We start from the raw sequence: 17,067 nt of genomic DNA, 5'->3' as shown, positions 1-17,067 counted from the left end.
AAGAGAGACTCACAAAAAGCGATGAGTTAGATTTTCCCGAGATTAATCCTATAAATGCTCTCTATCTATATCATGATGATAAAAAAAAACAAGATCTTTCTTTTTCTTTCCATTTTCCTAAATCAAATAAAGAATAAAAACAAGAAAAAATATTTTTGTCAAACATAAATAAATTTTTATACAAAAGTATTTGAATATTGCAATTAAACTGAGTAAGAATTTATGTAAAAAAAAACTGAGTAAAAATATTTATATTACCTGAAAGCATAAATTTAAATATACCAATAATTGTAAGTTTCATAGACTGCCTAAATTAAATATAAATGTCACACATCAAGTAATTTCTAATTGAATATTATTATAAAAACTTTAACCCATTACATAAAAATTAAACACAAAAAATATTAACATATAAATGACGAACATAAGTATTTAATAATTAAGATTTGTACTAACACTCATAAACCTCAATCAATCTGGCGTACTAGGAAATAAAAGAAGCGCACCTGAGATGAAAATTGACATGCAAATGCATAATGCATTCAAGTAAAAGAAATGAAATTGAGTTTGTCAATGGCTGAGTGTGTGTGAGGAATATATATAATAAGAAAAGATTGCCAACATCAACAAGGCACTGCACCGAGTATTTGTAAGTGTATATAACGTGTAACCCTTTCTTCCTTCCACTCCTCTGCCATGGGTATCGCTTCACTGCCATTAATGGGGAGCCCAAAGTTCACAACTTTCAGGGATCTGTATCAATATACTATTACTCATCAACCTTCCCAGGCATGCTTTTTTTTTTTTTTAATTTTTTTTTCTCATTTTTACTAATTATTAATTTTTCAACTTTATATTATTATTTCTTTGGCGGTTCTGGATCATGTTATGTGATTAAGTTTCGCACCTTGATTTTGTGTGTGTGTATGAATCTGTGGTCTCGTTCTCTGATTATTGTTGGGATTGTGGGTATCTGATGAATGGAAAGGTTCTGTCTTTTATGTCAAGAACTTGATTTTATTTTCTTTCAGAAAAAGAAAAAAAGGAATTGTTTCGTTTCCCTGTTGTTTCTGTTGTTCCATTTTCCTTTCTCTTGTTTAGAATATTGAGTCTTAATATATTTTGGGCTTATATGGGTTGTATACCTATGTCCGATGTTACTTATGCCATTGTTGAATTTTTGGTATGTGATCGTCATATGGTTGTGAAGAGAATGCAGTAGTGAAACTTATAGGAAGTTTCTTATGTTCTTCCTTATCATTGTATTGTAAAGGTTTAGCCTGTGGATATGAATTCTTTGTCTAGTCTAGTTTATTGCATCGGTGTGATTGTCTCGTTGGAGAACTTCCACACCTCCTCCTCCTTCTCTCCTTGTGGTCTTCCTTGGTAACCAGCTAGTCTAGCCAAAGGTTCATTGAATTACTCTTATTTTGCAACTCAATTTTGAACTTTAAAATCCAAGAGTACATATGCTGCATCAAATTTATGGTTTGAATGATTGCATCATTGTAGCTGATGGGTTACCACCACCTCATTGACATTAGTTGCTGAGTTTCATTCTCTTTTTGTATTTTCAAGGCCCCAGTAAGAAAAGTTAATCAAACGGAGAATGGTCTGATTAAAAGAGGTAGAAAGAGATCAATTGTTTTTTTCATCTGAATGGATTTTCAGTTTTGACGGAGTACAATGGCCTCACTTGATCCATATAATTGACCACATCAAGTGGTATAAGACTTGGTGATTGTTGTGTATTTTTAATGTTTCTATGGATTTGAAGAGGGCTAAAGACTGGGTGACGACCCAACAGTGAGTAAGACCTAAAACAGACTTTGAGAGAGACTTTTTAACTTAAAACGAGAGAATTATATATTGGGTCTTTTGCCAAAACATGCAGCCCTTTTGCATTATAAAAACTAATAGCAAATAATTTTTTATCAGTGGCCTAAAGCTAGAGCTTTAATATCCCTACCCTCCTGACTAAAGAGTCCATAAAGCAAGTACATGTTGTTGATGGCTCTTCTACCTTGAGCATGGATAGTAAAAGGCAAATAACTGAAATGAGTGATTCTAACTAGTTTAGATGTGAGAAGTTCATGTCATGTGATAATCATAGGGAGTCAATTATGCAGAGGTTAAATGTTTATACTTGTCAAAACAACTTTATCAGTAGATTTTCTAGTTGGGGAGTGGTAAGATTCTTGACTATGGGAATAAAAATTTGTCTTACCCTTTTAAGTTTAAAACAACCAATTGATACTGAAGGACAATGCATTGTTTTTACGTATTTTCTAATTTTTTAGTGTTTGCTTTCCAAGTTGGTGGTGTCTACTATATTTAGTTTGTTGAAACTCCTACTATCTTGGTTTTAGGTAAATTGTGGAACAAGATAATAGGGTACCAGATTATGTGAATTTAAACTACATAGAAGTTGCTTTAATTTTTTCTATAAAAACATTTGGGCTACATAACAACACTAGTAGCCCATTCTCCTCCAGTATACTTCTTTTAACAAAGATTAGCTTTGGATCTCCAACATGAAGTATGCAATATCCATTTCTCAACCAATAAGGTTCTTTAGTGTATGCATTTTCAATTGTATGTGCATAGACATTTTGTCATTATTGGATGCTGGCATTTTTAAATAGCACCATTAATCACATTGCAATGTTCAAGTTGATAAGATCTTGAACCAACATTGAATGCTGAATTGATGATATCAACTATTTTTAAGAAGCGTAAAACACAAGAAACTTGATTTTAAATTCCTAGCAAGGTTATTTAATTTTCAAAGTTTTCTATGGTTTAATTTATTTATGTATGTATTTATTTATATCACCCATGACTAGGATTTCGGCTCTGTATTGGTTATTTGCAAATTATGTAGTGTATGCTAATATATTTCAATTGAGTACATTGTTGACCCCTAGGATCTTTGTTGTTATTAATAATTATCCTCTTGATTTGTTATTTTTTTAATTACTAGATTGCGGTTTCCCCTCTTTTCAGTCTTTTGAATTTGAAATGGAAGAAAAGTCTAGATCATGCAATGTGTGTGACACGTGGCACTCATTTTCATTATATGTGCATATTGAACAAGTGGCAGCAACAGCAGTGTGGGGATTGATGACTTTACTTATAAAACCTATGAAGGAAAGCGAACCAGTCAGTGCTCTCCTAAGACAGCATTTGGTTCTTTGCTCTGTTGAGTACCGCATGCAATTGTAGGCAACACACAAGTTGTGAGGTAAGTACCGTCTGCAATTTGTCTTGAAATCATAACTCTCTTTTTCTGGGAATATAGAAAGTTAAGCTACTTTTTAGGGATTTTGATTCTTGCGAAGATATTGAATTGCTTTTAAACGTGAGAAAGGCCCAATCTTGCTGACGATCTGGTGACACTCCTGAAGGTTTGACCAATTTTGGTGATGATAGATTTTCAAATCTACTTGAGAAACATAAAGTATCAAAAATCCACGGTGAAGCATCTCATGCATCAGCATATCTGAGTGGCAATTTGGGGATCGGTAATCGAAACGATGATCCTGATAGGAAATATTCATTGTAGATCGGTTTCGGATGATAATTTTCCTGTGGTTGATGGTATTCATTTTCCCGAAGCTGACTGCAATCACTGTGATTCCCAAAACTTGGCCGAAGAACCTTCGATAACAGGAGTCGTTTTTCCAAACAGATCTGATCAATCAGATGTTTTTTTCATTTAAAAGATTTCTATGATAGTGTGATCTCGGTGAAGGCGCATAATTTATAATTTTTTTAACTGTGATATATATCTCCTTGGTGAAATTTTCTAGCAATCAGAATTGATTCCATTTATTTTATTTCAGGGAGTACCTTCCTAGTTCCCAAGCGAACAAAGCGAGTCATCATTAGCAAAAGCAGCACTATCCAGGTTAGGTTGTTGAGCAGATGATGTTTATAGCTGTGCTACTTGAGTTGGGGTGATCTGAATTTGTGTTGTATTGAAACTGAACATCATTCCTGCTGCAAGAAGCATCTTCAAAAGTCTATTGCTGTGAATGCAGTGTCCAAGAATCTTGTCAAATTTAGTTGGCTAATCCCAGGGGTGCCTCGAACAAGATGGATGATATGGTATGTGGTATTTCCTCTTTATCTACTTCATGCTATCCACTAATAATTGTAAATTTTGTGGGTTAAGATTATCTGTTTTGTCACTTGAGATGAATCAAGGATATCTTAATTGCTTGAGGAAATCCTCAGCATGATACATTATATATTCATAATTTACAATCTTTAATATTAAGAAACTAGGAAAATAAGGAAACTAGGAAATTAAGAAAACAATACAAGTCAATGCCTAATTATTTACAAAAGATATACAGCCAAATATACAGCCCCTATTTAGGAAATACTTTCCAACACTCCCCCTCAAGTTAGAGCATATGAATCATATGTACTAAACTTGTTAAAAATGAAGAGGTTGCAAGGATCTTGAAGAGACTTTGTAAGGATATTTGCAAGCTTATAACTAGAATTAACAAATTTAATAGTGATTTCCCGGGAGGAACTTTTTCCCGATAAAGTGACAATCAATTTCTATATGCTTAGTCTGCTCATGAAAGAAGGGGATTTGAGACAATATGTAAAGTTGCTTTGATTATAATAAATCAGCTTTATATGATCAATATTTTCAAATTTTAACTCACTAAGTAGCTATTTTACCTATACCTGCTCACAAGTGACCATTGCTCAACGCTGGACCTCTATAGTGGACCAAGTGACCATATTTTGCTTCTTACTTTTCCAGGACACAAGGTCACCCTAACAAAATCATGGTAGACTGCCATTCGTTTGGAAAACCAGCCTAATCTGCATCAAAGTACCCCCACAATTAGAGTTTTTCCTTTGTCTTTGTATAACAACCCTCGACTCAGAACATAATTAGTGTATTGCAAGATTCGTATTAAAGTATTCTATTTAGACCCCATGTCAACTATAAATGTGGTCAACCCAAAGCTTATAGAGGCTTAGACAACCCTTACCACATGAATTAGCTGTTGGAGTTTGTTTGATTTATATGTTATCTTGTATTTATTAGTTGATAAAAATCAGTGATTGTATTCCCTAATAATCAGTAATTGATTGAACATGTAATCAATTATTGATTCTATTTCTCCATTATAAATAAACATCAGGTGTGGTCATCTAACACACAACATTACAGTAAAACACTGTTATATGGCATCAAAGCAGGTTATCCTTTACTGACGAATAACGAAAATCGTGCTCCACTGGGTACCTACTGTCCCCGGTGGACCTTTATGCTTGTCGCCCGTCTTCCAGCAATCTGTTTCTGCATTCTAGTAGACCTTTCTGCTCGCTGCTTTTCTTCTGACAGCCCTTTCTCCTTTTCCCATGACTTTTGCGGTCGCTGCCGCCATTGTCATCATGACTCTGACAACTTTTCTGGCAGACAACCACTGGATCTGGTGTGTCTTGTGGTCATCTAACACATAACATTACAGTAAAACACTGTAATAGAGTTAAGTCAAGCCCAACCCAAATTCAGAATGGTCAGAGTCTATCATAGATATGATTTTGGGCCACCTTTATCTCTCCCAAAATGAACCTGACCCCTTGGATTTCCTAATGCTATCAACTTAGCCTTGCGGCTTTCCTAATGCAATCTACCTGGCTTTGTGATTTTCCTAGTGCAATATAAAAAGAAGTCCTACAATTTCCACATTCTAAGATGTCCAATTCTAGGCGCGAGGGGAGTGTTGCGATCTCACATCGACTATAAATATGGTCAAAGTAGAGCTTATAAAGGCTTTGGAAAATCCTCACCTCATGAATTAACTATTAGGGTTGAGTTAGACCTAAACCAAATCCAAGATGGTATTAGAGCCTATGGTTTAGCGATGCCTGGGTGGGTCGACTGAAGCACTTGGTGATGTTTGACAGAGTCAAAGATGAAATTTCGTGGGACGAAGGAGTAGATATTTCGCCGAAGTACCTAGGGGACGATATGGTATTGCTACTCAGTCTCACTGATGCCAGAGCTGAACAGATGGGCAAGGAAGAAACCATGAATGGATCATCCCTGTTCCACTCGCTGGAGAAGTGGAACTCGAGGATGCGAATTGGCTATAGGTTGATCTGGGTACAATGCTTGGGTATCCTGCTACTAGCTTGGGACATAGTGCAAATTCAGAAGATCGTGGCAGCGATTGGGGAAATGGTGGAGGTGGATGACGATGTTGAAGAAGCTCAGAGGTTGGACAGGGCACGGGTACTTATTAAAACTCCGTGGTGACCCACAATCCAACACACAATAAATGTAACCATCAACGGGGAGGCTTATACAGTCTATATAGCGGAAGAGAATGTGACCGGCACCGGAAAATGCAATTGTCGATTTAGGAGTGTCTTTGGGTCATCAGAGGAAATCGATTCCGAGGAGAGTGAAATTGGAACCCTGAGATCATAGGAGGATGCCTTGCCGGAAAATGAAGCTGTGCCAAGCAGAACCAATCGCAATACGAACGATGGTTTCTTGGTTCAGGGCAACATACTAATGCCCAACAGTCAAAATGAACAGGATAGACCACAGGGTAAAAACCCATGTCTATGGACACATTGTCCAACTCAGAATAGGTGCAGAACAGAAGGCATGGGAGAAAAAGAGACAAAACATAGGGTGTGTGGGGAGAAGAAAAAACACAACCCTATGATGGAGACAGATGACAGACCCCAAGAAGAGGAAGCAAAATGACTAAAGTGGAAGAAGGTAAGAGGAAAGTCAACATGGAAGGGAGGGTGCAGTGTTTTCATGAAAGTGGAAATGATGATTTTGAAGTGGGCCAGAAGTTGTCAGGAAAACAAAATTTAAATGAAAAAGGGTCAAGTGACACACAGGAGGCTGATGGGAAGTTCAGGACATTATTGGGGTTTACTATCCACACCAATAGTGCTACAACACAGCAGACACTTATCAGCCCACAAAATAAAAAAGTGGGGACATCATGTGCATGGCAGGTGTATTTATGAAACAGGTGGTGCAAGAAGCAATTGGACCTGGGCAACGTCAATAAAAAGGGGCTAACTAAAGACACAAAATCATCTACACAAAATAATGGTCATCAACAACACAGTGATGACCCGGGGAAAGATGAAAGCCTGTCACTAGAAATAAGAGACAATGGACAAAAGGAGGTGAATACTTGGGTGGACCCGAACCTGGTGCAAAATGAAATAGAGGTAGTAACACCAGCCAATAACAGTGATATCAATGTCCAGCTGGAAGAGGCAACATCCTACTGGACTATGGCAAAAGATCTGGGGGTAACATGTGGGATAGAGCAGGATAAATTCATTGACAACTAAATGCCATGGAGGAAAGAGATAAGAAAGAGGCAGAGAGGTTGGGAAATAGGATTGTTCTCATATGAATATCATAACATACAATGTAAGGGGGCTGGGGAGGGTGGTGAAATGGGCAGCAATTAGAAGATTGGTAAAAAAAGAGCAGATAAATTTGCTATGCATCCAGGAGATCAAGAAGGAGCGAATTGAGAAGACGATGTGTCAAGCACTGTGGGGGAACTCCGAAGTTAGCTGGGAAATGCAACCTGCATGCAATACAGGAGGGGGTCTATTATGTCTATGGAGTGAGAAAACATTCACACTGGAAAGGAAGGTTAACGGTAGTGACTTTATCTTGCTGGAAGGTGTGTGGGTTCAGGATGCACAAAAAGTAACTATAGTCAGTATTTATTCACCATGTGATATTTATCAGAAGAGAGTTTTGTGGGATATTGTTAGGCAGATGAAAAATTCAAATTCTGGTGGACTATGGTACATACTGGGAGATTTCAACATCAGAAGACCAACAGAAAGAATGGGTGTTTGTCATAGGGGGATGGATGATAGGACTATGAAAGAGTTCAATGATTGGATTGCAGACCTGGAGGTAGAAAAAGTGTCATGCGTGGGGAGAAAATTTACATGGTACAGGCCTAACGGGTCAGCCAAAAGTAAGCTGGATAGAGTTTTCGTCTCTGCTGACTGGTTTACCAAATGGTCTGGAAGTATACAATTTATTTTGGATCGGAACTTCTCCGATCATTGCCCCATTTTGTTGAGATCTAAGAATGTTGATTGGGGGTCCAAACCATTCAGGATCCTCGATTGCTGGTTTCAGGATAGGACATTCAGAACAATTGTTCAGGACTGCTGGACAAATAATTAGCAAAGGGGATGGGGGGGTTTTGTGCTGAAAGAGAAGATAAAACGACTTAAGGCGAGGTTGAAGGTCTGGAACAAAGAACAGTTTGGAGATACTTTCAAGAAGTTAAGAAGTATTGAAGCTGAGATGAACAAGCTAGAATTGAACATAAACGACAGACAATTATCTACCCAAGAAATGCTGGACAGAAAAAAGCTACAGGAGGATCTATGGATAGCTGCCCAATCACATGAATCCTTATTGAGGCAGAAGGCGCGGTCAAGATGGATTAAAGAAGGAGATTGCAACTCATGCTTTTTCCACTTGTTGCTGAATTCAAATTGTAGAAATAATTTTCTGACAGGAGTGATGATTGACGGATCATGGATTGATGAATCGGGAAGAGTGAAAGAGGCAGTTCGTTTGTTTTTCATGAACAAATTTGAAGAAAACGAGTGGGTTAGACCCAAGCTGGACGGGGCCAGATTTCAGAGCATTGGACAGCAACAAAATGATATGCTGATGGAGCGCTTTCATGAGGATGAAATAAAGACTGCTGTATGAGATTGTGGGAGCGAGAAAAGTCCTGGTCCAGATGGACTAAACTTTAAATTCATTAAGGAGTTCTGGCAAGTCATTAAATCCGACGTTGTTCGATTTTTGGAGGAATTTTTTGTTAGTGGAATTTTTTCAAAGGGATGCAATGCCTCCTTTATTGCTCTAATCCCTAAGGTTGCTGACCCACAAAACCTTAACGAATACAAACCTATTTCGCTAATAGGCTGCACATACAAGATTGTGGCTAAGATATTAGCAAAAAGATTGAAGAAGGTGTTGCCAACAATTATAGACAAAAGACAGACTGCCTTCATAGGAGGTAGACATTTGCTACACAGCGTGCTTATCGCAAATGAAGCAGTTGAGGAAGCAAAAAGGTGCCAAAAGCCATGCATGGTGTTCAAAGTAGACTACGAAAAGGCATATGATTCAGTTTCGTGGGATTTTCTGATATACATGTTGCGGAGGCTGGGATTCTGCTCCCAGTGGATTAATTAGGTTGAGGGGTGCCTCAAATCTGCTACTATCTCGGTATTGGTGAATGGAAGCCCCTCGGCTGAATTCAGCCCGCAAAGAGGACTCAAACAGGGGGACCCACTAGCAGCCGTCTTGTTTAATATTGTTGCTGAAGGCTTAAATGGATTGATGAGAGAAGCAGTGGAAAAGAACCTATTCAGAGGATTCTTAGTAGGAAGAAACAATGTAGAAATCAGCATTCTACAATATGCTGATGATACAATATTTTTCGGTGAGGCATCAATGGAAAATGTCAAGGCAATCAAAGTCATCCTGAGGAGCTTTGAACTCGTATCAGGGCTTAAAATTAATTTCGCAAAGAGCAGTTTTGGGGCAATCGAGAAGCCGGAACAATGGAAGAAGGATGCTGAAAAATACTTGAACTGTAGATTATTGTTCATACCGTTCACATACTTGGGTATCCCAATTGGGACAAACCCAAGGCATTGCAAGTTGTGGGAGCCTATCATCAAGAAGTGCGAGAGAAAGCTAGCAAAATGAAAACAAAGACACATTTCATTTGGGGGCAGAATGACTCTTATAAAGTCAGTCCTAACATTCATTCCTATTTATTTCTTTTCGTTTTTCAGGGTTCTTAACAGAGTTGTGGATAAGTTGGTGAGTATACAATGCCGATTTTTACGGGGAGGAGGACTCGAGCAAAAGAAGATTGAGTGGGTCAAATGAGATACAATGTGCCTCCCAAAAGAAAAAGGGGGATTAGGAATCAGGGACATCAAGAGCTTCAATCTAGCTTTGCTGGGAAAATGGAGATGGAATCTGTTTCACCACCAAGAGGAACTCTGGGCTCAGGTATTGGATTCAAAATACGGTGGTTGGAGGTGTATGGATGATGAAAGAAGAGGCAACAACAAATCTTTGTGGTGGCAGGACTTAAAGTCATTGTTCCAGCCATCGCAAAAGGGTAATTTCTTTCAAAATGGAATAGCCTAGAGGGTGGGGTGTAGAGATAGGGTCAGGTTTTGGGAGGATAGATGGATTGATGATGATAATCCACTAAGACTAAAATACCCTAGGCTATACCACATTTCCTGCCAGCAAAAACAGCTCATTCAGCACATGGGAAGTCATACAGCTGCAGGCTGGGAGTGGAATTTTATATGGAGGAGATCTATGTTTGACAATGAAATTGACATGGCTGCTAGATTCTTGGGGGATATAGGAGGTAGTTTAATCCATCCAGATCGATGAGATAACTGGGTGTGGAAAGCTGATTCAAGTGGTCAATATTCGGTGAGGAGTGCATATAATCTGCTGATGGGCGAATCAATAGATGAGAATCAGGATGGAGTTTTTAAGGAGTTATGGATTCTAAAGATCCCAACCAAAACATCCTTTTTCGCTTGGAGATTAATTAGAGATAGATTGCCAACAAAATTAAACCTGAGAAGGAGGAACGTAGAAATCAATGATCTACTATGCCCATTTTGCAGGAACAATGAGGATGATGCAACTCATCTATTTTTCAACTGTAGTAAAACCCTCCCTCTATGGTGGGAATCTTTGTCTTGGGTAAACATCTCAAGTGCTTTCCCGCAAAATCTGAGACATCATTTCCTCCAACATGCTCATGGGGGATATGCTGGACTAAGAGCTCATAGATGGAAGTGCTGGTGGATAGCATTAACCTGGACTATTTGGCAGCATAGGAATCGGATAGTTTTCTCAAATGAGAGCTTTAATGGTAACAAACTAATGGATGAGGCAATCTTCTTGTGTTGGTCATGGTTTAGGAATCTGGAAAAAGGTTTTGTAATGCATTTTAATCAATGGTCGAGTAATCTAAGCGAGGGATTTTGTAATCAGGGGAGGGAAGCATACATAGGACCTGGGTAGCCTATAGCTTAACAATTAGCAGAAAGACAGCAAAGGATACGAAGAAGATTCTAATAGCAGACAAACAAACACTAAACCTTGAGGCACGGGGCAACTCTACACGCTGCCACCTCAATTGGAGGAACAAGGACGACATTACATCATACTACTTCACTCACTTTCCCGACGAAGCTAACGAAGAGTTGCTATGGAAATATTTCAAAAAATGGGGTGATGTGCGAGAAGTCTACATTGTCAAAAGGCGCAACAGGGAAGGTAGAAGATACGGTTTCGTGCGGTTTAAGGGAGTCTCGGATGCAAAAGGTCTGGAGGTGAAGTTGGACAATATCTTCATCAACGATTATAAACTATTTGTCAACTTACCTAGGTTCACGAGGACAGCATGGACTGAAGAGTTGCAGCAAAAGACTATTGTCGGGAGGAACCCCTTCAAGGTACCCTGTAAACCTTGCGAAGTAACCACTGGACCTTTTCGGAGATCATACGCGGAAGTGACGACCAAGGGGGAACTTCCAGGCGATAGGACGAGAGGTGAGGTCTTAACACCAACTATATCGATCACCCCAAATGAAGGTAGGGGATATTGGTGCAATGAAGCTTGGGTTGGGAAGTTAAAGAAGGTTATGGCGGTGGAGACCTTAGAGGATCGAATAGCATGGGACTTAGGGTACAATATTCGTACCATATTTCTCGGTGATGACATGATTCTCCTCACTGGGTTGTCGGACGAAAAAGCTCAACTCATCATTCAAATGGAGATGGAAAGCGGAAACTCCCTTTTTTACTCGTTGGAGAAGTGGAGGCCGGGGTGTAGGCCTAATAACTGGGTTGTTTGGCTTCAAGTGTGGGGATTTCCGATAGAGGTGTGGGAAGTGGATCACCTCAAGAAAGCTGTTTCCACTATCAGCGACGTCATCGAACTAGACGATGACACAGAGGACCGTTGCAGACTGGACCGGGCTCGGTTGTTGGTGAGGACACCTCTCCCGCCGTCAATAAGGAGAGATGTCATCGTTCGAGTGGGCGAGATTGAATATCGGGTGTGGATCGTGGAGGAGATAGGGGTAGATGGCGGGTCGAACCAGAAAGGAAGCTCAACGTCCGATGTTTGGTCGGAGGAGATAACGTCGGACGACGGAGGAGACGTCGGCGACGTCGACGACAACAGCGACACTAATTTTTCCTTCTCGCCGGAATTGTCCAACAACAAACCGAGATCCCCCAATATCCAACGGTCAGAAGGAGGTACTAATGGGTGCTACCGTGAAACCAGACCACTGGGCAAAACCCAATCTGACGAAATCCACAAGGACAAGTCAGAGGATATCGAGGAGGGTACACAGGGTCTTGATATGGCAAAGTTTGACCTAGGAGAAAGCAAGGCAGAAACGAAAAAAGTAAAAGCTTTCATTAAAGAGGCAGCCTGTTATAAGACTCAAGCTGCTGCTCGAAAGCAGAGTAGTCAACAAGAAGGAAATAATTTGAATGGTGGAGATAAAGTTCCTTTTGATCAGCCTTATAATGGGGAAGCCGAGGGAGACACAAGGCGCGTAGAACCCCATTCAGATCTGCATCCTGTGCAGCCTCAAGAAGATGTTGGGCCAAGCCACAACATGGGCCCACTATGGAAAAATAAGGGGTGTAATAAGGAAGAACTCTTTCCTGTAGCCCAATCCTCTAAAGAGACCCCAGATAAATATTCCAAAGTCTATGTTAGACAAAGACACCTTCAATATAAAGCCCGACTTCTTCAACCTGTGGAAGATCAATCTCAACTACAAGAAGGAGATAATGACATGGCTGCCATGATTGATAACCGGGACAAGGCCCAAAACCAGGGTCATTTTGGAGCAGAAAGGAGGTTAAAAAAAAGTAAAATTGAATGTAACACAGAGGTGTTGGAAGAGGCTCAACAACTATGAAATTTGGGAAAAAGCATAGGCATGGAGGCAGATACAGACCATTCTGACTTTATCCAAAACTATGCCAATATGGAATCCTGAGACAGAAAAGAAGCTATAGAGTTGGGTAATAGGAAAGCCCATAGATGAATATCCTATCCTATAATATTAGAGGGCTGGGTAGAGGTATTAAATGGGCCTCTATCAGGAACTTGGTTGGGAAGCTCAAGGTGGACCTTCTCTGTTTGCAAGAAACAAAGAGGGACTCTTTCGATAAGGCAGCTTGCCAGGCCTTGTGGGGGCACCCAGATATTGCTTGGGAATGGCACCCAGCTGTGAACAGTGCTGGGGGCTGCTGTGTGTTTGGAATAACAAAAACTTCCAGGTTGACTTTACAACCTCTGAAAAGGGGCTCATTCTGTTGGAAGGGGTTTGGTTGACTGATATGCAGAGAGTTGTTGTGGCCAATATTTATGCTCCTTGTGATATAGAAGGCAAAAGACAGTTGTGGCAGATTTTGAGTAGAAGGAAGCTTCAGTCTCAAGTTGATTATTGGTGTCTTGTAGGGGATTTCAATTGTGTTAGACATCCCTCTGAAAGAATGGGAACCAATCACAATAATTCAAATACTAATCTTATAGCTGAATTCAATGATTGGCTTGCCGTTATGGAGGTAGATGACATTCCTTGTGTGGGTAAGCTCTTTACCTGGGTTAGGCCAAATGGATCTTGTAAAAGCAAATTGCATAGAGTGCTGGTCTCTGATGAATGGTTATCTAAGTGGCCTGATAGTTTCCAATTTAACCTTGAAAGGAATTACTCTGATCATTGTCCTATCATTATGTATTCTAAATGCATTGACTGGGCCCTAAGCCTTTTAAGGTTTATGATGGTTGGTTAATGAATAAAGACTATCAGAAGGTGGTGAGGGATTGCTGGTCTGAATCTTAGCCTAGGGGGTGGGGTGGTTATGCTCTAAAATGCAAACTTCAGAACCTCAAGCAAAGGTTGAAAAATTGGAGTAAAGACAATATTGGAGACTTGGGTAACAAAGTGAAGCAGATCCAACAAAAGTTAAATGAATTGGAGAACTCTTTGACAGCTCAGCCTTCTAACCAGCAAGTCCAAGAGCTCAAGAAAACTCAAGCTGATCTTTGGGAAAAGGCTACTCTCCATGAATCTATTGTGAGACAGAAGTCTAGAAGCAAATGGATCAAAGAGGGAGACACCAATACCTCTTATTTTCACAAAATTATTAATTACAGCAGGAGGAGAAATGCTTTGAGGGGGATGTTGATTGATGGCAGCTGGGTAGAAAACCTTAATTTGATTAAGGCTGAAATTCTGCAGCATTTTCAGAGCAGATTTTCTGAACCGCATTTTTAGAGCAGATTTTCTGAACCTAATCTGCTCAGACCTAATCTAGATGGGTCTCTTTTAATGTCCTGACTTCAAATCAGAGAGAGATGATGGTTGAGCCTTTTAAAGAGGAGGAGATATCTTCTGCAGTGTGGGCTTGTGGTAGTGACAAAAGCCCAGGGCCAGATGGGTTTAATTTCAGATTTATTAAGCATTTTTGGAAGGATCTGAAACCTGAGTTTCTAAGGTTTTTTTGCAGAATTTCATGTGAATGCTGCTTTTCCTAAGGGTCTCAATTCATCATTCATTGCCCTTATCCCTAAGCTTAAGGACCCTCAACATATCAGTGATTTCAGACCCATATCCCTCATAGGATGTGTCTACAAAGTCATTGCTAAAATTCTATCTAATAGGCTTAGCAAGGTCAGGAATCACCTCATTGATGAAAGACAGTCAGCCTTTGTTAAGGGTAGACAGCTGTTCCATGGAGTCCTAATTGCTAATGAGGTTGTTGAGGAGGCTAGGAGGTCAAAGAGGTCTTGCTTGGTGTTTAAAGTGGATTTCGAAAAAGCCTATGACTCTGTGTCTTGACAATTCCTTTTTTATATGATGAAAAGAATGGGGTTTCATGACAGGTGGATTGGTTGGGTTAAGGGGTGCCTCACATCAGCCTCTATATCTATCCTAGTGAATGGAAGCCCAACTACTGAATTTAAGCCTCAAAGAGGGTTGAGACAAGGGGATCCTTTGACCCCTTTATTGTTTGACTTGGTTGCTGAAGGTTTGACAGGAATGATGAGGGAAGCAGTATCTAAAAACTGCCTCCACAGCTTTATGGTGGGGAAGAATAAGGTTCCAGTGAATATCCTTCAATTTGCTGATGACACTATCTTTTTTGGGGAAGCTTCAATGGATAATGTTAAAGTTATCAAGGCTATTCTTAGAAGCTTTGAGATGGTTTCTGGCCTGAGAATCAATTTTGCCAAGAGCCAATTTGGAGCAATTGGACAATCTGAGGAGTGGTGCAGACTTGCTGCTGACTTCTTGAACCGTGGCCCTCTGCATTTTCCCTTATGCTATTTAGGGCTGCCTATAGGTGTCAATCCGAGAAGGAAGGTGGTGTGGGAGCCTATAATCAGAAAATTCGAGGCTAGGCTAAATAAATGGAATCAGAGAAGTATATCAATGGCTGGCAGAATCACTTTAATTAATGCTGTCTTAACAGCTTTGCCCTTGTTTTATATGTCTTTTTTCAGGGCCCCTTCAGCAGTGATTAATAGGCTTATTGTCATTCAATGAAACTTTCTTTGGGGTGGTAATCTAGAAGGGAAGAAGATAGCTTGGGTGGCTTGGAGTCAAGTGTGTGCCTCTAGAGAAAGGGGAGGATTGGGAGTCAAAGACATCAAGGCTCTCAACAAAGCTCTTCTAATTAAATGGAAATGGTTGATGTTTCAGCAACCAGATCAATTTTGGAGCAGAATTTTGACTTCAAAGTACAGGGGTTGGAGAGGCTTAGAAGAAGGGCCTCCAAAGCAGTGTTTCTCTCACTGGTGGTCTGATTTGAGGTCCATTATTAATCACAGTAGTATGGCTGATGTCTCCAAGCAGTTCATTTGGAAGTTGGGTAGGGGTGATCAAATTCTTTTTTGGGAAGACTCTTGGGTGGATGGTGGGATAACCCTTAAAGAAAAATTCCCAAAATTATATCAAATTTCATCTCAAAAACTTCAGATAGTGGCAAATATGGGTTCCTTTTGTGAAACTGGATGGGAATGGAAGTTTTCTTGGAGGCGAAATTTGTTTGACAATGAAATGGGGAGAGCCTCAGTTTTTATTGATCAAACTGCTGCAATAAGCCCAATTGCAAGTTTGAAAGATACTTGGGTGTGGGGAGCTGAACCTAAGGGGATCTTCTCTACTAATTCTGCTTATCTTTGTATCAAAGCTAAGCAGCTTTCCGAAGATCAATGTTTAGGTTTTCGACAGCTTTGGGATATTAAAATTCCACCTAGAGCTTTATCTTTTGCCTGGAGATTACTTTGGGATAGGCTTCCCTCTAAGGATAACTTATCTAGGAGGCAAGTCGACATTGAAAATGACCTTTGTCCCTTCTGCCAAAGCAAAGTTGAATCTGCCTCTCATCTGTTTTTCACGTGCCATAAAGTTATGCCTCTGTGGTGGGAATTTAATTCCTGGGTTAAGGAAGATAGAGTCCTCCATTGTAGGCCTATGGATAATTCCTCCAGCATTCTTCCTTGGTAGGCTCGAAGGATACCAATAGAAGGTGGAAAATATGGTGGATAGCAGCTACAAGGTCAATATGGAAGCTCAGAAACGACATGATCTTTAATAATCAGCCTTTTGTCATCTCAAAGTTGGTGGATAATACAATTTTTCTCACTTGGTCCTGGCTGAGGGGGTGGGAAAAGGATTTTAATGTTCCTGTCCATCAATGGTCCTCAGCTATGGCTATGGCTTTTAATTAGTGTGTGATCTGTAGGGCTGGGTTTTTGCTGTTTTATTGTCGGGCTGATGTATTGCTATATTCGTTTTTTTGTTCCAGGAGATCTTCTCTCCTGTGTTATCTTGTAGTACCTCTGGTACTATTTATCTTTTAATATATATATATATATTTGGCCGTTCAAAAAAAAAAATATAAAAAATTATTCC

At 39.8% G+C, this 17,067-nt stretch overlaps 1 protein-coding gene across 2 annotated transcripts in view; it reads left to right on the top strand.

Annotated features, from left to right (window-relative positions):
- Positions 1-3,007: 3,007 nt before the first annotated feature.
- LOC114412521 overlaps positions 3,008-17,067 on the top strand; it is a 28,849-nt gene continuing 14,789 nt past the window's right edge. Inside the window, exons 1-3 of one of the 2 annotated variants that reach the window (XM_028376450.1) lie at positions 3,008-3,244; positions 3,846-3,910; positions 4,044-4,110. In XM_028376450.1, coding sequence (XP_028232251.1) covers positions 4,099-4,110 — 12 coding nt within the window. In that variant the 5' untranslated portion in view covers positions 3,008-3,244; positions 3,846-3,910; positions 4,044-4,098. Of the gene's footprint in view, positions 3,245-3,845; positions 4,111-17,067 lie in introns of both variants that reach the window. The other variant, XM_028376449.1, reaches the window with a different exon arrangement.

This window comes from Glycine soja, chromosome 5, assembly GCF_004193775.1.
Source record: "Glycine soja cultivar W05 chromosome 5, ASM419377v2, whole genome shotgun sequence".
NCBI lineage: Eukaryota > Viridiplantae > Streptophyta > Magnoliopsida > Fabales > Fabaceae > Glycine > Glycine soja.
This window is presented reverse-complemented; position numbering and strand designations above follow the sequence as displayed.